Source organism: Geotrypetes seraphini, chromosome 9, assembly GCF_902459505.1.
Source record: "Geotrypetes seraphini chromosome 9, aGeoSer1.1, whole genome shotgun sequence".
Classification (NCBI taxonomy): domain Eukaryota; kingdom Metazoa; phylum Chordata; class Amphibia; order Gymnophiona; family Dermophiidae; genus Geotrypetes; species Geotrypetes seraphini.
Window position 1 is genome coordinate 20,938,264 of NC_047092.1, and position 26,293 is coordinate 20,964,556.

The following is a 26,293-nucleotide window of genomic DNA, read 5'->3' on the forward strand; positions in this document are numbered from 1 at the left end:
CCCGTCACTGCTGGCATTGGGCCGAAGGCGGTGCTTGACCCGGAAGCAGACGTGGAACCGGGCGAGGAGGAGGAGCCGGACCAGCGGGAACGAAGGACGTCAGCCCCGCCCCCGTCACTGCTGGCATTGGGCCGAAGGCGGCGCTTGACCCGGAAGCAGACGTGGAACCGGGCGAGGAGGAGGAGCCGGACCAGCGGGAACGAAGGACGTCAGCCTCGCCCCCGTCACAGCTGGCATTGGGCCGAAGGCGGCGCTTGACCCGGAAGCAGACGTAGAACCGGGCGAGGAGGAGGAGCCGGACCAGCGGGAACGAAGGACATCAGCCCGCGGCCCTTAACAGAGGCCCCGCCCCCGTCACTGCTGGCATTGGGCCGAAGGCGGCGCTTGACCCGGAAGCAGACGTGGAGCCGGGCGAGGAGGAGGAGGCGGGTCCCGCGATGCTAGCCCCGGGCCTGGCTGTGAACGTAGGCATGCGGTTGATCGTCGTGGACTGACAGCGGCGGGTAAGAAACAGCCGCGTCGCCCGACGTCCCGCAGGACTTGATTTCTACCCCCCCACGGGTTATTCGTAGGGCCCGACTTTCATGCCGTCCTGGGGATGTAAATTTCCAAAGGCGGGAACTAGACGAAGTAGCGCGAGCGCCGTGCTCATCGCCAGACGCGTGGCATATGGTTGCGCTACGTGGCTGTGGTCAGGAGACGAGATGAAAGGGGGGAGGGGAGGGGCAGTGAGGTGCAATTCCTGACCTGAACTTTAATAGTGAATCCGGTGTATGTCTATTGCAGCTCCTGGACCTGCTTTTCCCATCTGAATATACTGTGGCAAAATTTATTTATTTATTTATTTTTATTTTTTTTTTGGGGGGGGGGGTTAAATCTTTATTGATTTTCAAACTTTGACAGTGCAATACAATTAATTGAACATAAACACTGCATAAAACGCACTATTAAATACACAATTAACACAAGAAGACATATTATGTTATTACAATATTATAGTTAAGTAATTTTAATAATCAAAATACATTTCCCTCCCCCCAGATGTGTAAGGAAATGTGATAAAAAGAGAGATACATGACAATTATTACGATGCAACAAATGCAGTCAATGGGCTCCACACCCTATTAAAAGCATTACTAAACCCTAAACGTTCCACATTCATTCTCTCATACTTATAAATGGTACAAACATTTGCCCACTAAAATGTGTAATTCAGTCTGTCGTAGCTCTTCCAATTATGTGTAATCATTCCCGTCATGATCAAAAAAAGATGACAAATTTTGGAGGAGCTTCATTTGTTCTCAGCCTCCCACCAGAGGCAGAAAAACTTCCTCCAGGATCCCGTCTCCTTTCCTGTGGCTATAGTTATTTTTATTTGCTGTACTACCTTTAAAGATATCAAAGTTTACAATACATTCAGTAGTACTCTGGTACCCTTAAGCAGTGGAGTAGCAAGGGTAGGAGGCGCCTGATGTGATGGCACCTCTCATGACCTTTGCCCTCTGCCACACTCCCCCCTCCCCCCACGTACCTCTTTAAATCTTTCCCTGAGCAGTAGACCAGAGAAGTTGCTCACGCTGTTGAAGATGTAAAGAAGTATGGGAGGGAGAGAGGATGTGAGCGTGGCGTGAGGGACAGAGAGGCAACCCCCCGCCAAGATGGCGCCCGGGTGGTCTGTGCCCCCCCTTACTACACTACTGCTCTTAAGTCTCTACATTGCGATATTCTCAATGTAGGAGCATGGAATGTGCATAGTATGACTCAAGAAAAATTGGAAACTGTTAAAGATCAAATAGAAAATAATATTGAACTAAGGCCAGTACTGGGCAGGCTTGCATGGTCTGTCTGTATATGGCCGTTTGGGGGAGGATGGGCTGGAAAGGGCTTCAATGGCTGGGAGGGTGTAGATGTGCTGGAGTAGGTTTTGAGGGAGATTTCGGCAGTTGGAACCCAAGCACAGTACCGGGTAGAGCTTTGGATTCTTGCCCAGAAATAGCTAAGAAGAAAAAATTTAAATTGAATCAGGTTGGGCAGACTAGATGGACCATTCGGATCTTTATCTGCCGTCATCTACTATGTTACTATGTAGAAAATGTAAAAATCAATTTGATAAGGGGTTAGTGAACTTAAATGGACGGGATGGGGCTATTTTCAATCAGAGGAGCATTGGATGGTCACAAAACACACAGGAAAAATGGTGTGGCGTTCATCCTCAACAATAAACTTTCAAAGACGGTACTACAGGGATAGCTGATCAGTGTTACCTTGATTTAAATATATGCTCTAACAACAGATGCGGAAGATGAGGATGTAAAATTGTTCTATGAACAACTTCAAAATGTAATAGATCAATTGCCAAAACAAGACCTAGTGGTTATTATGGAAGATTTTTAATGCAAAAGTAGGAAGTACACCTGAAAAAGCAGTGGTGAGAAAGAAATGAAGCCGGTGATTAATTTAGTACAGTTTTGCAAGACCAATCAACTATCAATTATGAATATGCATTTTCAACATCATAAATGTCACCAGTAAACATGGACTTCTGAGGTCCGAACGGCATGTATCAAAATCAAATTGATTATATCTACATAGGATTATGGGTGAAACCACGAGCTTTTGACATGTAAGATCAAGGTAAAGCTCCATAGGAAGAAGATCATTAGAAGTTTACCAAAATTCGATATTGAAAATATTCCACAAGATTATTGGATAAAATTAAGCAACAGACTTGCCGTTCTTGATACAGGAAATAGAGAGCCCGAAGAGTTATGGAATGACATCAAAGCCATAATTAGTGATGAAGCTGGAAGAAGGCCAAGAAATCGCATTGGATGAAGCTACTAAGTAGTAGATTTAAAACAACCTGGAGAAAATATTTCTTCATACAATATGTAATTAAACTCCGGAATTTGTTGCCAGAGAATGTGGTGAAATCAGCTTAGTGGGCTGCAAGTAAAAATCCTTTTTGGACAGGTCCTTCATATTCCAAGCAAGTAAACAGCAGTCCTGGCTGGGTAATTACATCAATGGAGCCAGTCTGTCTTACGGCGCCTTCTGAAGAGCAATTAAACCCGTACTATTTGACAAATTCATCTCCTAAACAGAAGCCTCACTACTTACAAAGTTATATTTTCCCTCTGTCAATTTCTGTGTAATATGTTGTTCCCTCACTTTCTGCATTTTGCAATTCGCTGATTGTCCAGCACTATTCCTTGGGTTGCATAAATGAGACCTAAATTACATACTTAAGATTCATATTTTCCTTTTAACTATTTCTTGTTAATAAGTTGTACCCTCACTACTTGCATCCTGTAATTCGCTGACTGCCCAGTTTTATTCTGTAATTCGCTTTATCTAGTAGTTCGCTTTATTCTGTAATCCGCCTTATTCTGTAACTCGCCTTATTGTCCAGCTCTATTCTAAAAATTCGCAGATTGTCCAGCTTTATTCCTTGGGTTGCATACATGAGATCTATACTACATACTTAAGATTCATATTTTCCTTTTATCTATTTCTTATGTATTAAGTTGTACCCTCACTTCTTGCATTCTGTAATTCGCTGATTGTCCAGCCTTCTTTGATGTGAACTGCCTAGAAGTCATTCGACTGTGGCGGAATAGAAGAATAAAGTTGTTATTATTATTACTAGTTTTTTAGCCCGTTACATTAACGGGTGCTAGAATAGATGTGTAGACTTAGGCATTTCTTTCTCTCTTTCTGTATGTATGTCTTTTTTTCTTTTTCCCAGCCCCCCTTTCTTTCTGTCTCTCCCCCCTGTCCAGCAGTAGCCCTTCTGCCTTCTTTTTATCTACCAATATTCCCATTTTCCCTTTTCCCTTTCCTATTGCCACCTTTTTCCACCCCATCCAGCATCATTAGAGTACCTGTTGCATTGTTTGTGTTCCAGTGTCTCCTCTGCCTTGGGTCTGGGCCGACTATTGTGGGCCAGGATTGCCAGGGGTGCCCTGTAGGACAGGCAGGGGCAAGGGTCAGCAGAGGTGGGGGAGTTCTGGGTGGCAGCGTGAGTTCACTCTGGTGCAGGGCCTCTGCCATGTCGCGGGGAGCTGGTGTCTGCACTTCTAGCCACTTCCTCTAGAGTCCCTACTGCAGCGCGCAGGCGTCACATCGCGCGGCGGTGACGTCCAGGCCTTGCACTGCCACGTCTCTCCTGAGCCGCGACGAAGAAGGCAAGGGGTGCTAGCGGCTGGCAGCCGCTGCTCCGCACCGCCTTTCGCCTCAAGCCACCGTGGCCTCCTCCCGGCAGCCGCCGCTACGCACTGCCTTGCCGCGGCAGCGTCTAAAGACACTTCAACACGTAGGGCCGTATTGTGAGGTGGAGAGCAGGGAAGCTTTTCTGGCGCGTATGCGCACTCATGCTGCCGCGACAGATCAGGGAACACGCGGCGCGAGTGCGCATGCGGGCGTAGCGTTTTATTATATATGATAGATTATTATTAAAGAAGGATTGGATAGATTTCTAGAGATGGCTTGGGAAATTCACTGCTTGTTCTTGGGATGAGCAGCCTAGGATCTGTTTTATTGCTTGGGATCTAGCTGGGTGCTGGGCTTGGTGGACCTTCGGTCTGTCCCAGTGTGGCAGTTCTTATGTTCTTAAGATATCGGAAGACACTAGGGTCTCCTTTTACAAAGATGCCCTAGCAGTTTTAGTGCGCGCGCGCTAGTCGCTACCGCCTCCTTTTAAGCAGGTGGTAATTTTTTGCGCACCTTTGTAAAAGGAGCCCAAGGAAAGTAGCAGAACACAGAAGACAAGCAAAACTTTCTGACGATAGGGTAAAAGTATCAGAAATGAATCGAGTGTTTTAACGTCAAGTTTGGCAAGATAAGGAACAATATTTTAAGGATATATGTCAGAAAATTGAATCAGAGAATGTATATGGTAAAACCAGATTGGCTTATCAGAATGTTAAGAGATTTGAGGCAGACATTCCAACCTCAATTGGGAATGCTTAAAGACGCCAATGGAATGATATTGAACAATCCAGAAAGCATTAAAAAGAGATGGAAAAAAATATATAGAAAATTTATACGAGGAAAGCAATGTGGGAAACACTGCAGAATTGAAATGGATACTGATGCTGAAGAACCACCAGATATTTTAAAAGAAGACGTTAAAGTAGCAATTGAAGCTTTATCAGACAAGTCACCTGGTATCGATGGTATTCCAATTGAATTAATTAAAGGCTCGGAAGGTGCTATCTTGGCTTTCATTCGACTGTGTCAACAGATTTGGAAGGAAAAAATTTGGCTAACCGATTGGAGATGATCACTTTTTATACCTATATCGAAAAAAGACAATGTAAAAGATTGTAACACCTATAGGACAATTGCATTACATCCGCATGCCAGCAAAATATTGCTGAAAATAACACAATGAAGGTTAGTCATATGTCAAGCAAGAACTACCTGAAGTTCAGGCTGTTTTCAGAAAATCAAGGAACTATGCTAATGTTGAGTCGGAAGCAATTTTTAGGCTGTGGAGTCGGTCGGTAAAAATGTGCCGACTTCAACTCCGATTCCTAATAACAGTAAAATTGTATGTCATGCAAATATTATAATAATTTTTTTATTTCACAGATAATAATTTGATTAACTCATTTGTTTCTGGATATGTTTTACTTTTAGAATACATTTTGATATCAGGCTCTTTGATTACAAAATGTAATATATTTTATGATATTTATATCAGTGGCAGATGGCAGATGAAATTTAATGTGGACAAATGCAAAGTGATGCACATTGGGAAGAATAACCTGAATCACAGTTACCGGATGCTAGGGTCCACCTTGGGGATTAGCGCCCAAGAAAATAATCTGGGTATCATCGTAGACAATACGATGAAACCTTCCACCCAATGTGTGGCGGCGGCCAAAAAAGCAACCAGCATGCTAGGAATTATTAAAAAAGGGATGGTTAACAAGACTAAGAATGTTATAATGTCCCTGTATCACTCCATGGTGTGACCTCATCTGGAGTATTGCATTCAATTCTGGTCTCCTTATCTCAAAAAAGATATAGTGGCGCTAGAAAAGGTTCTAAAAAGAGTGACCAAGATGGTAAAGGGGATGGAACTCCTCTCGTATGAGGAAAGACTAAAAAGGTTAGGGCTCTTCAGCTTGGAAAAGAGACGGCTGAGGGGCGATATGATTGAAGTCTACAAAATCCTGAGTGGAATAGAATGGGTACAAGTGGATCGATTTTTTTTCACTCCGTCAAAAATTACAAAGACTAGGGAACACTCGATGAAGTTACAGGGAAATACTTTTAAAATCAATAGGAGGAAATTTTTTTTCACTCGGAGAATAGTTAAGCTCTGGAAAGCGTTACCAGAGGATGTGGTAAGAGCGGATAGTGTAACTGGTTTTAAGACAGGTTTAGACAAGTTCCTGGAGGAAAAATCTATAGTCTGTTATTGAGAAAGACATGGGGGAAGCCACTGCTTCCCCTGGATCGATAGCATGGAATGTTGCTACTCTTTGGAATTCTAGAATCTTGTTACTTTTTGGGATTCCGGAATCTTGCTATTCTTTGGGATTCTATATGGAATGTTGCTACTCCTTGGGTTTTGACTAGGTACTAGTGACCTGGATTGGCCACCGTAAGAACGGGTTACTGGGCTTGATGGACCATTGGACTGACCCAGTCAGGCTATTCTTATGTTCTTACATGGCACCTGGAAAATGGCATGGGGACAAAGTTTGTTTCCATTCCTGCGAGCTCTGACCCCATCCTTCCCCTACAAACTCTTATATAGATATATAAATAAAGGAGTCAGAAGGTTTTGTGTACCGACTCCACAGCCATGGACTTAAGGCAACAAATTGGCTTATTTATTTTAGTTACACTTTTGTCTTTCCTGTTCTTGACTGTAGTTCCTTTACCCAGGTTTTTCTGTTTATTTTTTTTTTTTGCTTTTTATGTATTTTCCTCTTCCCGCTCCCCCCTCTCCCATTAATTACTCGTAGCCTGGTACTTTTGTAAACCTCTTAGCCAGTTTTTTTTTTATAATGGGCAGTATGGAGGAGTGTGTGGCGCAGTGGTTGGATCTACAGCCTCAGCACCCTGGGGTTGTGGGTTCAAATCCCGCGCTGCTCCTTGTGACCCTGGGCAAGTCACTCAGTCCTCCATAGCCCCAGGTACGTTAGATAGATTGTGAGCCCACCGGGACAGATAGGGAAAATGCTTGAGTACCTGATTGTAAAAAAAAAACCGCTTAGATAACCTTGATAGGCGGTATATAAAATCCTAATAAACTTGAAACTTGAGTATATCAAGTAGACTTGATAATGCAACAGTAATATCAATCTTTGAAATACTAGAAATAAGCTGAACTATGTTGCAGATCGGTGTATGATGGCGTTTGAGCCCATCTGACCAGCAGTGCTAATTATTTTTTTCTTTTCTATTATGGGCAGTGCAAGCAGAGATATCCGAGTGTTTACTGTGCAGCAATGGAGAAGTTTGGCATGAGCTTTGGTGGGGGGCCAAGTAAGAAAGAGCTGTTGGAGACCATTGAGGGACAGCGGAAGCAACTGATACAGTACCAGGCCCGCCTCAAGGATGTGGTCCGTGCATATAAGAGCCTCCTGAAGGAGAAAGAGGCTTTGGAGGCTAGCTTGAAAGTGTTGTCTGTGTCCCAGGAAGTGAGCGCTGGGCTGGAGAACGTTGATGCTGTGGATATTGCCATTGCCCTGGTGGAGCCAACAGATGACCTGTGTTCCGTACACAGTGAGGACAGTATTGGCACAAGCACCAGCGTAGACACTGGCACCAGTGTGAACAGCGCCAAAGGGGAAATGCCTGAGGAAGACCCACCGGGTGGCGATGTGGCCACTGTGATTGGCACCCCTCTGCCCCGGTCAGAGGAGGCCAGTGGCTCCGAGAGTGGAGTCAGCACTGGAAGTTGTGAGGGCACGGCAGCTGCTGTCACCAGTGGCGATGCCGAGAGAAAAGTTCTTCAGTTAAAGGCGCAGCTAGCGACACTGACCAGTGCCCTGGCTACTGTAGCACAAGAGAAGTCTCGCATGGAAGCCTCATACCAGACTGACAAGAAACTGATGAAGCAGGAGATGGAGGAGCTGACCAAGAAACTAGAGGCAGAGAAGAGCAACCTGGAGGTGGAACAGAAGGCCGTGCAAGAGCAGCTGGTGGAAACCAAGGCCCGCCTGATAACCCAGCAGCACGAGCGTGCTCAGGAGCAGAATGACCATGCCCTTATGCTGCGTGAGTTGCAGAAACTGCTGCAGGCGGAGCGGGACCTGCGGCAAGACTGCGAGCTCAAGCTAGAGGAGACCCGGGAGGTGCTGGCTAGCAGGGTAGACGTGGCTGAGCGTGTGGAAGGTTACGAGGCCCGGGCCCGGCAGCTGAACCGAGTTCTGCAGGAACTGCGTAGTGAACTACAGGCTGTGCAGGAAGAGAAGCACAGGCCTGATCCACGCTTTCAAGAGCTCCAAGAGGAGATGGCCGGTGTGAAAAACCATTTCCAGGTGCAGCTGCTGCAGGAAATGAAGAAGGTAATCCAAATAGAATTATAACATGCTGTACCATTTGTTTCTACAGAGCCATTCGTGTGAGATGGCTGCTCTTGCTGATATAGTGTGCAGATATAGATTTGTGTGGCACTGTATTTATAAAGTTCAGATTTAAAAAGTGTTCGCCCCAAAGAGCTAACATCACATTATGAGCACAGGGGAAGCAAGTGACAAGCTGAGAATCCCACAGCGAGCAGTCGAAGTGGGACTGGAAACTGAATTGACAATTTGTACAGTGCCCTGCTTTGACTGCTAGTTTATTCTGTGGGCACTGAAATTCTCCAAACTACTACTATTAATCACTTCAATAGTGCGACTATGGCGGTATAGAAAAATAAAGTTATTATTATTATTACTAGATGTGCTGTACACATTATAAGCAGGTACTTCCTCTGTCTTTAGTGGGCCATGGGGGGTTAAGTGATTTGCCCAGGATCACAAGGAGCTGTAGTGGGAATTGAACCCAGTTCCCCAGGATCATAGTCCACTGTACTAACCGTTAGGCTACTCTCCCACTACACTAAGGAACAGTGAACCTTTTGAAGGCGATCTGACCTGCTGATTGTCCTCTCCCCTGCTACCTTTTGCCGAGTCTGTGCGTAACACATAACTATGCCTTGCCTTTTTTTTTTTAATCTTTTATTTCTTTTTTGTCTGCATTGACTTTCTGGCCTTATGACATATGACATTTGTTTTGACCAGGGCATTTCTCTTTCCTGCAGGCAGCTCTGGCAGATGAGCAGCTTCGTCAGCACTCCCAGATGGAGGAGCAGCGAGTTGCCAGCCTGGAAGCTCGGATCTCGGAAATCTCTGAACTCGTAGGCACCTATGAGAAAGCCAAGCAGAAGGATCAGATGACCATTCAGAAGCTAAAGGAACGGATAGTGCAGTTGGACATGGAGAACAAGACCCTGGCCATTGCTGCATCCAGCAGGTCCTTGGCGGAATTGAACGTGGAAGAGTCCAGCTTGGACATAAATGTGTTAAAGGATAAAATGGAAAAGCTGAAGAAGCTGCTACAACTGTCAGCTAAGAGAAGCCCCCATTCCCTGGACATTGAGAAGCTCTGTGAGATGGAATTATCTGGTCACACCGAGGCAGCGGACGGAGAGAAGGCCACAGCCCTGTACTACCAGCAAGAGTTAAAGCAACTCAAGGAAGAGTTTGAGCGGTACAAAATGAGAGCTCAAGTGGTCCTCAAGAACAAGACCACAAAAGATGGTAACCTGGCTAAGGAGCTTGAGGACAAACAAGAGCAACTGGCAGAGTTGAAGGAAAAGTATATTTCCCTACGTTTATCCTTTGAGGAGACTGAGAAGCAGCACGCACAAGAGATGGAAGGTAAGAAGCAAGAGATTGCCCGACTGCTGCTAAGCCAGAAACAGGAGCTGGAGAAATGCCAAACAGATTACAGAGAGAAAACACGGAGACTGGAAGAGGAGATGCACAAACAGAGGGACCGCGCTTTGGCCATCTTGGCAGAAAAAGACCAGGAGCTGGAACAGATAAGATCCATGCCTCCACCCTACGGCCTTCAGGTGTCCAAGAATTACACAACAGCAGGGAGCGAAGCCAGCTCTAACCAATCAGAAGGAGATTTCTTGCAGGACAATCTCACACAGGCTCTGCAGCTGAACTCTACTTGCGAGCCCACCTTCTTTCTATATGTGGAGCAGCTGTCGCGCAAAGAAGTGGAGATTGGGGCCCTGAGGAAACAGAAGCACCAGCTGGAGATAGAGGCGCACCAGCTTCAGGAGAGGCTCCTGACTGACGGGGAACGGCACAAAGAAGAAGTGTCCTTTCTGAAGGGCCAGATTCAGAAGAACTTTCGGGACAAGAGCCGGGAAGGAGCCAACCTAGAATATCTGAAGAATATAGTATTCCGGTTCCTGACGTTGCCAGAGTCGCTGGGGCGCCAGCAGACCCTCACTGCAATCCTGACTATACTGCACTTCAGCCCAGAAGAGAAGCAGGTTGTGATGAGACACACAGTCAGAGGCAGTTGGTGGCCGTCGAACAAAATATGAGACCATGACTGCCACCTGAAATGATTACTCTAGCTTAACCAAGAGAGAAGCTCACTTCAGACAGAGATGGGCATGCACTTGCGGTACTGAGTCAGATTCGATACAGACTTCTCTATTGGGTGTAACCGATAGCTGGGGCCCTTCAGCTCCACTAGTGAATATGTAATGTACCATCTCCAGTTTTATGGAGGGGGAGGGAGATTTGCTGAGGGGAGAAATGTGTGTGTGGGGGGGTGGGCTTTGTCTTATTGAGCTATTCCTTTAGGGACAGCATCTCTCCAAGGGCAAACGTTCTCTTTTGGGGGAGGGGAGGCTTACACACTACCTAAATGCTTTGTATTTTCGTCCTGGGAATTTTTTCAGATGCCTTTTGGTGAATCCCAAAGCTCCCCTGAGAACTAGTTCCATGATACACCGTAACTTATTTGTTTGCATATTTGCACAGTGCATTTCGGGACCAAGCTCAGCTTTAGCCTGCATTTTGCTTTTGCTGCCAAAGCACAGCGCCTGCTAACAGCTGCCAGTGGGCTCCTGTGCCAGAGGCATTCTCTGGTTTCACTCCTAAGATGCAGCACATGTGAAGTCTAGTTTACCAGGGTTTTGCCTCTCTGAGCAGTTGCCCAGTGCCGTCTCAGGGTATGATAGAGGGATGTATTTCAGCTGTATCGGGCCATTTCTGGCAGTATTAGGACCCCTTGGTGCTGGGTAGTGTTTCTTTGGCTCTTAAAATGTGTTCACCATTCTATCTTGCTTCATAATACTGGAGCTAAATATGTTTTATCTTAAAATGATTCTTAGCAGCAGTAAAGTGATCTAAAAAATGTCTTTTATGTTACCTTTTCAAGGGAAAAAAGGCTTGTGAGATTATGTGCATGTGGGCTTATTTTTAATAGTTTTCTGGGCTGCTGTTTTGAAAGATCTAAGTGCCTAAATTTAAAGAGTCAGACACTGATGTCTTCCAAAATAAACATTCTCTTCTACTCATTGCTTACATTTAAGTGCTTAAAAGGAGGGCAGGGCCGGATTGGGCCACAGAAGTTTATTTATCCAAAAATGTCTTTCTCTGGGTGGATTACAGTAACATGAAATTAAAAACAAAATTACGATATCAAATACATATTAAAAGAAAGGGGCCACTATTCAGCAGATAATCTTTAAGTGAGATAGACAATTATCTCTGTCATAGTAGGTATTGCTGGTTACATTTTGGATATTTTGGGCCTGCTGTGTCCACTGCCAAGGCGAGTATATCAAGTTAATGAGAGGGTGGCTGAATATCACTAAAATACCTCTAATACCAATTTTAAATGCTTAATTTTTAGCTAGACATCGAGTTTTCCCTCGAAAGTGATTGATTTTCTGGGCCAAATTAAGAAACTAAGGCCTTGATGCACAAAAGGTTTCCTTACAAGTAAGATTGGATTTACTTGCAAGAAAATTCTCCTGTTGATGCTCAAAAGGGTACTTGGAAGGAGAAGACATGCCATTTTGAAGAGGCAGGCCTGCTGGCAAGATGGAGCAGGTATCCCTCCTGCCGGCCTTCTATATAAAGTAGGGGAGGTAGTGGTGGGGCCATTACACCTAGTTGGGAGCATGGGCGGCAGAATCGGGCTTTTGAGCTGGGGGGAAGCCAGGCCTGGGTCCTTGAGGGGGGCCAGCCAGTTGGCCGGCCCAGCCTATCCCACTAACCTACCAGGAATTTCATCTTGGGGGTGCTTCCCCTGCCTGCTCTGCAGCCCCAGCTGATTGGGGCTTCCCCTATTGGCTTAGCCATAATCAGCTGATCGAGAGTTCCCCTGCTGGCTCTTGCACTGGAGCTGGCAGGGGAAGCCCCAATCAGCTGATCGTGGTTCTGCCAGCAGGGGAAGCCCCAACCAACTGGGACTCTGGAGACGGCAGGGGTAAGTCCACAGTCACTACTTTCCTCTCTACTGGCTGTCAACTGATTGCGGCTCCAGAGCCACCATCAGCTGAGCAGAGGGGAGAGCAGCAGCCGGCATAGCTCCTCTCACTTTTACCGGTGCTGCTCCGGCAGAATAGCATGCATATAACTTGTAAAACAAAAATCGTGCATCCAGCCCTAACTCCCAAGGTTTACTGCTTTGAATATCAGTCCCAGGGAAACCAACAACTACTGTTTTTCAGGGTTGGATGCCTAGCTGTCCAAATAAATAGCTGTCAAATCTAAGTAGTAAGAGACTAAGATTAAATTAACCCAGTCCTTGGAATACCCCAAGTCAGTCTGTCAGGATGTTTACAATGCATATGCATGGAACAAATTTGCACTGCACTGCCTCCATTGGATGCTTACTCATTGTGGGTATCCTATAAAACCAACTGTTTGGGTTTGTCTTGGATTGAGTTGAAAAACTCTAGATTAAATGATGATTGAGAAAAGTAATCCGTCAAGGGTAGTCTCACAACCACACTATTCTCTATGCACCACATGACTGGAAAGTGAAAACTTAGTCTGTTTAAATATATTCCTACTGTTTGTGCGTTCCAAACTGGATGGTTAAGTTTATCCACTTGGTGGATATCGCAGTTGGCTAGTTTTTGGCTTGATTCTGTCTAACCCCACCAACTGTGGCCACATAGTCTTTAATCTGTAACTGTGCATAGACATTTTCCTGCTTAGAATACAAAAAAAGCGTGCACAGGTTATGGAAAAGTGCCAGTTGTGCACAGAGGTCAATTGTCAAGTTAGCTGCTAATTGGAGTTAATTGACATTAATTTGCAGTTACACACTTAGGTTTCTAGAAAAGTAACTAGCATAGTAAAGGGGTATGCAATTGGGAGGGGCATGGGAGCTCAGGGGCGTGGCCAGTACACATGCATACAGGGCCAATATTGAGACCACAGAAGGGAGGCTGGCTAACACCTGTGGTTGACACTGACTGCCGCTATTCAAAGCTGGCCATTTCCAATGACCAAAATAGCAAAAATCCCCAAATATAAACCAAGAAAAGTAGGTAGCACCGCAAACAACTTGCCACTTCCCCAAAAAGGGAAACAATATATTATAATAGTAGAAGCTATGGTAAGCCAGGAGCACTGGTAATCAGCGCATCATAGCTTCTACTATTGCACTGAGGCCTCACATTTATTCGTCCCCATGTCATTCTCTAGTATTGATAAAATATCTGTCCTGTTAAAATTCACCTTTGTTGAACATTTGAACGGGGGATGGTTCCATAAACAAGTGAAATTTGTACTAATGATGTCAGAACTTAATGCTCAGCAAAGGGGATATCACAGCTGGTTCCTGATCTATGGAACAATGAAGGCCAAGATCAGGGGCAGCTGGGTGTTTAAGGATTAGAAGCAGCTTTTAAAAGAGATGTGAAAATGATCGTCAAAAGGAGGCAGAACCAAGTCTGAGGCAATTCTAGGCCTAGGTGAAAAGCAGGGAGTGTGATGTTGGCTTTGGCGCTGCAGAAGTGGCTTGCTCAAAAGGTGAAGATGAGGAAGACGTCAAGAAACACAGATTGAAAAGGTTTGGAGGTGGGTAGGAGAGAAATGAAGGAAGTGCTAGTCCCACACTCCTTCAATTCATGAACATCGCAACACTTCAAACTAGCCTTCCCATCACCTCAACAAGTTCGGCGGAAGAAAATGTTTGAGGCTATATTTGAATACCAAGGACCTCTTATCTGGAACAAATTGCCAACATACCTAAGACAGCCCACCACTTACAGTATCTTGACTTCCAGAAAGAACTTAAGACATCTCTTCTCTCTGTAGCCATTCCCCTGTCCTTCACCTCCTTCCCCTAACAACCACAAGATCAGGTTTAAATATGTAACTTCAAGGACATGATCTAACTGTTATTGTAAACAGTAGAGAATTGTGCATTGTGGTATACAAGACACTATTGTATTGCTGTTGGGCACAGAGCATAGGGTTAATGTGTAACTCGTACTGTGCTCCTTCTCTTGACAAAGATGCAGAATGAGGGGTGAATAGGGTCCATGGTGTTCCGAGTTTCTCAAGCATGCTACATTATACTTTGAGAGAGAATATATTCGTCATTCCATTCCACTTTTAGATGGACTGGGTGTTCTGAATAATGCTGACAAGGCCTGTTTACACCTATGAGGAATGTAGTCACTGGTTAAAAGAATACAGTCACTGGGTCCCCATTCTCCATGCAGGCCTGGATCCTCTGGGCATGCTCAGGTGCTGAGGGTGAGAGTCTGCAATTCTGTTGATTAAAAACCCAGCATGGAACCGAGCAAAAGTTCCACTTTGTAGTTCCCCATGGGAATCTTTTTTGAAGGTTGAAACAGAAATGAGTTAAATAAATTTGTTGCAATGCCAGGAGCCTTTCGCCCTTTTAGAGCACTAAAGCTTTCAGACTCGGAAGCGAGAGCAGCGTGGGGGATCTTCCATGTTTGAAAGCGGTGCCAGCTCTGTGGGTGCTTGAGCAGCCCCAGTATTTGTGCTAATTTGTCTAGGAAAATTGTTCAAGTGAGTACCCCTGGTAATTTTGAAAAGTTGGCTCCTGTGGTTTAAAATCAGATCCCAAATAGGTTCCAGACCAGCTCTCTGTGGTGTTTCCAGATAACATTTTTATATAACCCCAGGGGATCCTAAGTGGTTTACATTGAATGGTGCTCAGGTACTCTTAAAGTGGTGTTTTTCAACTCGGTCCTGAAGTACCCCCTTGCCAGTCAGGTTTTCAGGATATATAGTGAATATGCGTGAAAAAATGTGCAATTCAAGTTTGTGCCTAATCATTATGGATATTTTTGTATTTACTTCATTTTCTATACCATTCTCCCTGGGAGCTCAGAACAGTTTACATGAATTTATTCAGGTACTCAAGCATTTTTCTGTGTTCTGGTGAGCTCACAATCTGTCTAATGTACTGGGGGCAATGGGGGGGATTGAGTGACTTGCCCGAGGTCATAAGGAGCAGTGTGGGTTTGAACCCAGAATCTCAGGGGGGGCTGAGGTTGTAGCTTTAACTACTGCGCCACACTCTCCCCAATGAGAAGACCTGAGTGACGAGAAGGACCAAGTTTAAAGGGACAGATTCTATAAACGGTACCGTGGCTAGGCACCCTGATTGAGGCTGCCAAGCAATGCCTAACTAAAATCCATACCTAACCTAAATTAGTTCAATTACTTTAAAAGGCATGGTAATTGAATATATTTCCAATACATAAATAAGTGCAAGAGACACTCGTACAAACTGGTAATATAGGGTTTCAATATCAGTGTCAGGCTCAATGCAGGGAACTCCAAACGTAGCCAGACTGCAAATTCTTTAAAAAAAAAGGACCTCAAAATCCTACAGGATAAAGCTCCCTGAAGCACACAGGCTTAGAAAAAGAGAGTGTTTCAGATTATCACTGGTCCTGCTCTGGAAATTGATCCTGCTATTTAAGTTAATGAATAATTAAAAAAAAAAATTAAAAGATAGGTGCAGAATTGCACATAACGCCGAAGTGAAGGTGCCTTCCTATGCCTACCAGAAAAGTAGGCATGGTTAGGGGGCAGAGAAAAGGCGTGGTTAACTTAGGCATCGCTAGGTATCCGAAGTATGCTGGGTAAAACTTGGTTTAATATACTAGCGTCTTCCTTCAGGATGCTAAGCACACCTAGGCAGGATTCTATAAACAGCACCTAGCGGTTGATTGACAGCCTACAATGTAGGCACTGTTTATAGAATTGGTCCCTATCTGACCTTCTAGACTCATAAACTAACTATGGTGCCTGGGATTATGGAGGGTTAAGTGACTTGCAAAGCAAAACAAACTGGAATCTGATGTTGCAGATGTCGGCTTTATTAATATAAAAAGTTCACAGTCTAAAAACAGTGAAGTACATCCACAATTATGGAGAGAATCCATCACGGTCTGTGTTTCGACTAAATAGGTCTTCCTCAGGGGTCCCAAGTGGTCTCTATTTTTGGGGATATAGCAGTCTACGCTCTGCATAGATAGAATGATTCCCTCAAGGAGTAGCACTTGAATTGAATCTGCAACCTCAGGGTGCTGAGGTACCAGGCAGCTCTAACCACTAGGCCACTCCTCCATTCTGTGCAGTTTGCTTGTTTTACCTGAAAAGTCATTACTGCCTGTGGACCAAAATGTTGCGCTGGTTCTGGATGAACGATAAGGTTAAACAGGCAGCAATTCTATAAACCGGTGCCTCATTTGAGGTGTGTCGCAGGGATGTGCTTTGCAACAATTCTGTAACAGTTTAAGGGCATGCCTAAGCACTATAGAATACTCACACAAAGCCAATATCAGGCACGTACAACAGGTCAATGGCTGGTGTAAGCGAGCGTGCTTCAGTGCGCAATGCATGACTTAGTAATGTAATATAACTGCTTTCATCCAATGTTACCAAGTCTATACTCATTCTGTAACTATGTCTTACCCTAAATGTCACGTACCCTCCTGGAAATGTCCAGCTTCTTCTTATGTAATCCGCTTTGAACCGCAAGGTACAAGCGGAATAGAAATCACAAATGTAATGTAATGTAATGTATTCTGTAAGCTAAGTGCATCGTATGGCGATACACCCATCAACGCCTGTGCTCCGCTCATGTTTACTCCCTCCCCCCCCTCTGCACGCTAAGCAATTTAGGCACTGGGCTGGGATCAGTAAATGATGCTCAAAATTTGGCCCCCCAAAAACCCAATTCCTGCCTGCACCTAACTTTAGACGCCAACCTCACACTTGCTGAAACCCAGTGTAAATTTAGGTCCACTGAGGCCATATTCTATACTTCCATGCGCCACTTAATGCAACACCCCCCCCCAGCACACTCCTGGCCACGCCTCCTTTTGAGTTGCACGCTAGTAGAGTTAAGTGCCAGACCTTCTAGAACTTCGTGCAGCCAGATGCATGTGCAAATTTTAATGCATGCCATTTATTTATTTTTTTTAATGTCTATTCCGCTTAAAATCTAAGTAGATTACAATTTACATGCAGAGCTGCCCTAGTGTTTTTAGTGCCGGCCACGGCAGTAACTGCTCGGACGCTCATAGGAATTCTATGAGCGTCAGAGATGTTACTGCAGCGGCCAGTGCTAAAAACGCTAGCGAGGCTTTGTAAAGGAGGGGGGAAAGTAAAAACAGCAATATGATAGACTCAACAGATTAATCATCTATACCGGTGTTCTTCAATCTTTATACACCTATGGACTGGCGGAAATAAAAGAATTATTTTGTGGACCGGCGGTTGAAGAACACTGATGTAGACTCAAATGCCATAGGAAACGAGAATGTATAACTTTTCCTATTAGGAGGCTACAAATAATTTTTTTTTTTTAACCAATTTTCCAAACACACCAGAAAAAAAGTACAAGTTTTCCACTTTTTGGGGAGCTTTTTGCATTAGTCTTTCATTACTAAAATAAGGCTTGACAAACCTTAAAAAGAATCATCAAGGATGTTTTTTTTAAGGAATTAATGAACATGGAGAAGAAAATACCCTATCCTTCCCACCCCGAGTACTAAATAGAATATATAACTTCAGGAGAGCATAGTCCCGTGCTGTTTGCGTAACTGCCAATCAGTGCTGCCGCCAAACCGGTCTGTTCACCGGTCCAAGAAGTCTCTAGTCTCCAGCCCACACAATTGGGACCTCACCTTCCTGAGAAGTGCAATTCCTGAGTAACAAAGGCCTGCTTCTCTTCAGCCTACCTGAAAACTCGGGAAGTCACATCTTGCGCTCTTTATTAATGCAGCAGGACCTTCATTCCTTTTAGCCAGGTCTGTGGAAGGAGCAGAAGATCTTGCTCTTAGCTCGGGAAAAGAGCGGCAGTAACTTTCCATGCTTCGAACAGCACAGACGGCGGACTCACCACGTGGCACCTGCTTTGCGAGCCTCCCTTTCGAGGTGTGTCCCTCTAGCTCTCCAATAGCCTTCTTTGACACAAAATTACCGATCAGCCACCTCACCAGGTTCACGCGAATTCCCCTGTAGCAGCCCCGGCACTGCCTGGAAATGTTAGCGTAAGTAGTCCGCGAAGTAAGGTGCCTTTTTTCCCAGCTGATCCTTCACAGACTGGCAGGAAATTTTGCAGACCGACACTGGTCCATGGACCGGCGGTTAAAGAACACCGATCTATACAATTTCAACATCATCAGAGGACTATTTATTTATTTAAATCCCCCTCCCCCTTTTTTTACTAAACCGTGATAGCGGTTATTAGCGCAGGGAGCTACGCTGAATGCTCCGCGCTGCTCCTGAAGCTCAGAGTTCCTACGAGTGTCAAGAACAGCGTTGCTCCCTGCATTAACAACCGCTATCGCAGTTTACTAAAAGGAAGGGGAGGGGGTTAATTAGTTTTCTATCCTGTTGTCCCCAAAGATCTTAGAACAGTTAAACATGCATAATTTCAGTGCAAGTTTACAATACAAGTTTTTATTCTAACTTGGCACATACTAAGAGTCTAATATTAATATATAGTTTTTAAAAAATGCCTTAATAAAGAGGTGAGTTTTCAAACATTTTTTTAAAGCTCTTCAGATCTCGGCACAGCCTCAGTGACCCATTTAAATCATTTCATAATTGGGAACCCAGTTCTTGATGTTAATTGGCTTGTTAATTAATTTACGGGCACACATGCAAATTTGGGTGCCATATAAGAACATAAGCATTGCCTCTGCTGGGTCAGACCAGGGGTCCATCGTGCCCGGGAGTCCGCTCCCGCGGCGGCCCCCCAGGTCCATGACCTGAAAGTGTTCCCTACCTAACCTAAAATGTCCATATCCTATTCGCTCAATGTCCTGTAAGGTAAACATCTATCTTTACCCTGTAATCCCCTTCGCTTCCAGGAAGTCATCCAGTCCCTTTTTGAACCCCAGAATTGTATTCTGTCTTATCACCTCTCCGGGAAGCGCGTTCCAGGTGTCCACCACCCTCTGAGTGAAGAAGAACTTCCTTGCATTCGTTATGAATCTGTCTCCTCTCAGTTTTTCTGAATGACCTCTTGTTTTAGTTGTCCCTGCTAGTCTAAAGAATCTGTCCCTCTCCACCTTCTCTATGCGTTTCATGATTTTATAAGTCTCTATCATGTCCCCTCTCAGTCTCCGCTTCTCCAGGGTAAAGAGCCCCAGCCTGTCTAACCGTTCGGCATATGAAAGGTTCTCCATACCCTTTATCATCCTCGTTGCCCTCCTCTGGACCCTCTCGAGTATTGCCATGTCCTTCTTGAGGTATGGCGACCAGTATTAGACGCAGTATTCCAGATGTGGGCGCACCACTGCTCGATACAGTGGCAGGATAACTTCCTTCGTTCTGGTAGTGATACCTTATTTGATAATGCCCAACATTCTGTTCGCTTTTTTTGAGGCCGCTGCACATTGCGCCACCGGCTTCATTGTGTTATCCACCAATACCCCCAGATCTTTTTCTTGGCTGCCTTCCCCGAGTACCCTCCCTCCCATCGCGTAGCTGTACATGGAGTTCCCCTTCCCTATGTGCAAGACCTTACATTTCTCCACATTGAAGCTCATCTGCCATTTTTTTGCCCACTCACTCAGTTTGTTCAGGTCGCTCTGCAGTTCTTTGCATTCCTCAACAGTTCTGACCCTGCTGGAGAGTTTTGTGTCATCCGCGAACTTGATAACTTCGCACTTTGTCCCCGTTTCTAGATCATTAATAAATATATTGAACAGCAGTGGTCCCAGCACTGACCCTTGCGGAACACCACTTGTGACCCCTATCCAGTCAGAGTAGTGCCCCTTTACTCCTACCCTCTGTTTCCTGTCCGCCAGCCAATTTTTGATCCATCTGTGCACGTCCCCTTCCACCCCGTGACTCCACAGTTTCTTCAGTAAGCGTTCATGGGGCACCTTGTCGAAGGCTTTTTGGAAATCTAGATATATAATGTCTACTGGGTCACCTTGGTCCAATTGCTTACTTATCCCCTCAAAGAACTGCAGTAGATTTGTCTGGCATGATCGGCCTTTACAGAAACCATGCTGGCTCGATCTCATCAGATTATTTTTTTCTATATGCTCATTGATACCTTCCCTGATCAGTGATTCGGCCATATATAGAATCCAGGGGGCTCGCGAAAGTGCCAAATATTATTGGTGCCAATTAAATATGTAAGTGCTGCAGTTCTATAAACTTGGCACTCTTTTGGTGCTTCCATGTAGTTGCCAGCTTCCAGAGACTGCCTTTTACAAATGTTTTACTTTGCAGTTGCGAGAAAGCTGTTGCTTTTCCCTTGGCATCAACATTAAAGAATGGAGCCCTTGCCAGATGCTTGTGACTTGGTCTGCCCTGGTTGAGACAGGATACTGGGCTTGAGGAACCTTTGGTCTGAACCAGTTTGGCTCCTTTTATGACCTCTGTTAAAGCAGAGCCAGCTTAACCATTAGGCAGACTACATGGTCACCTAGGGTAGCAGCTTCTGGGAGAGGGGAACAGCAAAGAGCAGCTGCAGTCGTCGCAAAATAAGTCCACGCTAACTCAAAGAAGCATTAACTATGGAAGAAAGGGCAGTTTTGAGTCATTTATGTGTATGTGTAAAAGAAAGTTTAATATTCAAACATATAATATCCAATTATGCATTCTCACAGAGGGGTAGTGTGATCATTATTGTTGAGTTTTATTCTCTTCGGAGGTGTAAGGGCATAGGTGTTATTTGGGGTGGCATGGGGGAGCTGCCCTCCCCAAATGTTGCAGATGCTAATGTTGAATTAGTTCCCTAACCCACACTTTTAATGTGACTTCCATGGCCTATGTCCCCTTCCCCCAATTACATAGGCAGGTTATAACAATGCAAGTTAAGTGGCAGTGAAGGGGGTGCCAAAGGTTTGCCTAAGGTACCTAATATCCTTTAACTGGCCCTAGTTATATCACAGGTGTGGGCAATCTGTAGCTCACCATTGAACAGAACCTTGAGACACACTGCTAGTAACATCCCTTTCCTCAGACCGATCTCCATTGATCACTACCCTCTGTCGCCTTCCACTCAACCAGTTCTTGACCCAGCCCGTCACTTTGGGACCCATCTCGAGGGCACTCAGTTTATTTATTAGACGTTCTGCCACATGTTTATCTAACAAGGGTATGTAGAAGTCACCTTCAACAAAGCTTCAGAGTAATATGATTCTTTATTGCATAAACATCAGATAATGCCAAATAATGCAGATAGACATCAAACATCAGACATCAGATAGACAGGATATAAGCAGAGAATATCTATATACACCAAATAGAATACTTCACTATGTCTGCCAAAATCCGCCTGATCCTGATCAGGAATTTGAGCGATCAATAGGTCGGTACAGTACATAGTTTCCAGGGCCATGGCTAAATTCAAATTCTAAGATGTGACTCTCAGTCTTATATAGCACAGAAAGTGCTGAATTTCTCACACACACAGACATTGCTGTTTCTGCACAGATGGAATGAGCTCAGGCCCTTCCTAATTACAGTACCATGAGAAACCTTCCTCGGCCCTTCCTGGTAAGACATGCAACAGTATAAGAGATATGATACAAGTTGATAAGCAACTTGCTCTCATAAAAGTAAGTTGTAAGGCTGCCTAATTGGCACAGATGTAAGGCAAGGATTGCAGCTAAAAAGCAAGCAGACATGAAGATTCACACCTAATAGCCAAAGTGACCACTTGCCATGCCCTGGCCAGCCATGGGCATAACATTCCACCCCTTGAATCTTCAGGTCTGCACTTCATGATAAGAAACCATCTGAAGGGATGGGGCCATGGTATGTTTATACACAAAATAAGTAAACCCACAATTGAAAAAGGTTAACATCAAAATAAACAGCATAATAGTTGCTTCAATATGATCAGTCACTGAATGTAAGTTGTCACCTAAAAATTCAGTGTAATAAAGTGAGTACGATTAGCTTTATACAAAATATTTACATACTAGATTATTAATTCAATTTAAAACAGTAGTGATACTACTATCTAGGCTTGAAAATACTATTATTTACAAAATGGAGCATAATATCATCATATTTCAGAGTAAACTCTTGGTTATGTACAGTGTTGGAAGTCAACATCCTTCCCAATGAAAGACATCCACCACCCTTCCCTCTGACATGTGGAAAGATGGCATACTATGAAAGCATTTAATAGTGCGGGAGCATTTAGGGTCTATCTGCATCAACATCCCAATTCCAGATTGATATAATGTCCCCTAGGCCACTACTGACATAGGTTAGGCCAACTGAAAATTCTGGCTGCTAACATCTCCTTTTCTGTTTTATACTTCGAAATGAGGCAAGCTTGTGGTACATATGACCTATACTTCTGCAACTGTTTCATAAACAGCCAGTTCGCCTTCTGCGGATGCCTCTTTTACTTCCAACATTAGATTAGCACGTCCCCTTAGGCCTGCGCAATCTGCAAGCTATGAAGATAAACAGTTCCCATTATGAGTTCAAACCTCTGTCTTAGGTTGTAAAGTCATCTGGGTGGGGAACCCAGCATGCTACATCTTACCCGTCTTTGAGCGAATGAACGGTGCATAATGAATGCAGGAAACTTTCTCAGGAGGTTCAGACTGAAAAGTATCAGGATGCCATGAGGATAAGTAAGAAAGAACACCAGAAGTGCCTGAAGGTGATGGAGTGACATGTGATCACATCATTATATACAGTACTTCTAAAGGATTGATATGGGATGATCATGAATGTTGAGTTGGGGGGGGGGGGGGGGGAAGGGATGCAGCACTGAAGGTCTTGAAATTGAGGGGGATGCAAGACAGAAAGTTTGCCTGGAGTGCCCAATACTTTGTTTACTAGTGTATGCCTTCCCCAGCAGAGCCAGTACAAAGGCTGATGCATCTCACCTTTCCTTTCCCCATTTCCTGCATTTCACCTTCTGTTCCCCTCTCCATGTTCTGCATCTTCTCTGCCCCCTCCCCCCCTAGTGATCAGCAACTCTCCTTCCCTATTCCCCCCCTAAGTATCCAGAATTTAATCTTCCTTTCCCCCCTAAGTATTCAATATATCCCCTTTCCATTCACTGCTGCAACTGCCATCTTACCTAGGTCCCCTGCCCTACCCCGAGGCTGCATCTAAAGAAAATGAGGAGAGAATAGGATCTTTGAGCACCAAGGCTTGGTGCATTCCGCTTCCCCCAATGCTAACTTTAGAAGAGCAAATCTGTAGGCACAGCTCTTTCCTCCTTCTGCCTGCTTCAACCCCCTCCTAAAAAAAAAAAAAAAAAACCAACCCTCCTCTGCCCATGATCAACTGACCAGTAGGGTGAGCAGGTTAACCATTCCACAAGGGAGACTTTTTGGCCAGTCCTGGTTTTAAAAGCGGTATAGTATTTCTAGTCCATGATTCTATCCATTGAAATCAGTGCGCAAGTCCCATAATGCACCAGGATGAGGTTTATTTATTTATTTATTTTTTAGCCCGTCCTCCCAAAAGAGCCCAGAATGGGTTACAATGAATATATTGGTGCATTAAAATTATAAGTAAGATAGGTACTTAGAAATTCCCTTACTGTCCCGAAGGCTCACAATCTAACTAAAGTACCAGGAAAAATGACAATTAGAAGAGTAATAAAGAAAGAAAATAGAGATAGAGGAGAAAAATAAGAAAATAAACATACTAATAAGATTACAATGATCTAAAGGAATTTGAAAGGTTAAAAAGAGGGGAGATAAGAATAGATGCAGAGGGAGAACCGTTGAAGCAATAGAATTCTGGGGAGGTTGGCAGATCTCTAGGACTGGCCAAAAAGTCTCCCTTCTGGAATGGGTTACCTGGTCAGCATAGGAGCCACAGTCAACTGAGCCAGCACCTAGCCATGATCAGCTAAGCTAGTGGCTCTACAGATCACAGCTCCGGTGTTACTCAGCTGATTGCAGGCAGGGAAAAAGCAGTTTGGGAGGTTAAAAAAAAAAAAGTTAAAAAAGGGCTCAGGGTTGGTGCAAGTGTGTCTTGTGCATAGACACAGGACATACACCCACACATGCACAAGAGCTACTGGCAGGTCCAGAGCTGCTGGAACATTTTGCCCTATAAAATGGGGTGGGGGGGTTCCCTTTTGTACATCACAAGGAGAGCTCATTTAAATGCTAATAAGCATAGGGTTCTCGGTGGTTGCTACGAGGATCAGTAACAGCCCCCCAAACCCTTTTGAGCATGGGAGGTAGAGCTTCACGTAAGACTGGTTTAACAAGTCTTACATGCACGGAACGCTTTTGAGCATCGGGGACTGAGAGTGTAAAGGGGAGTTTGAGAGAAGAGACTGAGGGTTGCGGGTGGTGCAGGATCACTTGAGAGGAGGCAGGTAGGGCAAAGCATAATTGAATTACGGCACCTATGACCCCATTACTAAAATAAAATCAGGAACAGATGGTTGCCAAACAAGTGAGAATCAGGGGCAGGGGTCTGAAATGGGGGGAAGGGGTAAATCGCGGACCTCACGGACTTTACGGATCTCGGGGATCTAAAACTTCACGTCCTTAAAAATCTGAGGTCACAGATCACATTGCATTAACAAGTCCGCCTTTTAGCTTATTCCACCGCTTTCCCTGCACGCTCAGCTCAGGCCCCCTAATGGCTAAGGAGTGAGGAGGCGCACCATGGCTTTTGCTAATTAGCCCGATCGTCCCTTCCTCCAGATCTCTCCCTCCGTGCTGATCCCGAGAGCCCCCATGATATGACACTGGATGACAAATAGCTGGGTTTTGAGGGAGGGGTAAAAAATGTGTGCAAAGGTCTGCAGACTCATCTACTCCCTCGGCAAATATGACCACATCACCAATGCATACCTAAACTCACACTGACTACCAATAAAAGCAAGATCCCAGTTCAAATTCTACTGTCTACTATACAAAGTAACACATGGAACAGCACCCAGCTACCTAAACAACCGACTATACCGTAACCTCTCACACAGATTAAGGAGAACTCAGAGCCTATTCATTTACCCCCCTCTCAATGGTACATGACGCAAGAAACTATACGACAGCCTATTGGCGACACAGGCAGCGAAGATTGACCCTACCATCTCCAATCTATTGATCAAATCAACAGACATTAAAGTATTCCAAAAATAAATCAAAACTCATCTCTTCAAAAAACACTTCCCATCATCTTAACCTCACTATAGCACTAGAAAATACTCTCATGAACACCACCACCACCACAACAGCAACACCTCAACATTGTACAACTCATTACTGTATCCCGATTGTATTATTTCTATTCATCACAATAACCTATTATATATCTACTCTTTGCTTTTTAATTCTCCTGGAAATGACCAGACTAACAATTGTAACATGATACATTCTTGATTCTATGTACTGTAACGCTCCTGGAAATGTCCAGTCTTCTAACTTGTAATCCGCTTAGAACCGCAAGGCACAAGCGGAATAGAAATCACTAATGTAATGTAATGCATCTGACCTCACGGACCTCACGGATCTGAACTGCACATCCTTGAAAATCTGAGGTCCGCGCCACTTTTAGTCTTTGGCTCTGACAGACCTCTATGACATTTTAGTTGCTGACGGATCCTAATGCTTTTCCCTCCCTATGCTGAGACTAAAAGTGGCACAGACCTCAGGGCAAAAGTTTTGCCACTAGTCTCAACATAGGGAGGGAAAAGCATTAGGATCTGTCAGAGCTAAATAGTCATCGGGGGTCTGTCAGAGCAGAAACTACAAGTGGCACGGACCAAAGATTTTTAAGGACGTGCGGTTTTAGATCGGCGAGGTCTGTAAGGTCTGTGAGGTCCACGT

The 26,293-nt window shown here is 44.6% G+C and overlaps 1 protein-coding gene across 1 annotated transcript; it reads left to right on the plus strand.

Moving 5' to 3' along the window:
• The first annotated feature begins 165 nt into the window (after window positions 1-165).
• On the plus strand, window positions 166-11,562 carry GCC1 (GRIP and coiled-coil domain containing 1). The gene is made up of 3 exons (XM_033958172.1): window positions 166-503; window positions 7,434-8,531; window positions 9,272-11,562. Exons 2-3 carry the CDS (start codon window positions 7,470-7,472, stop codon window positions 10,574-10,576), a joined length of 2,367 nt encoding a protein of 788 aa, XP_033814063.1. The 5' UTR covers window positions 166-503; window positions 7,434-7,469; the 3' UTR covers window positions 10,577-11,562.
• The last annotated feature ends 14,731 nt before the right edge of the window (window positions 11,563-26,293 follow it).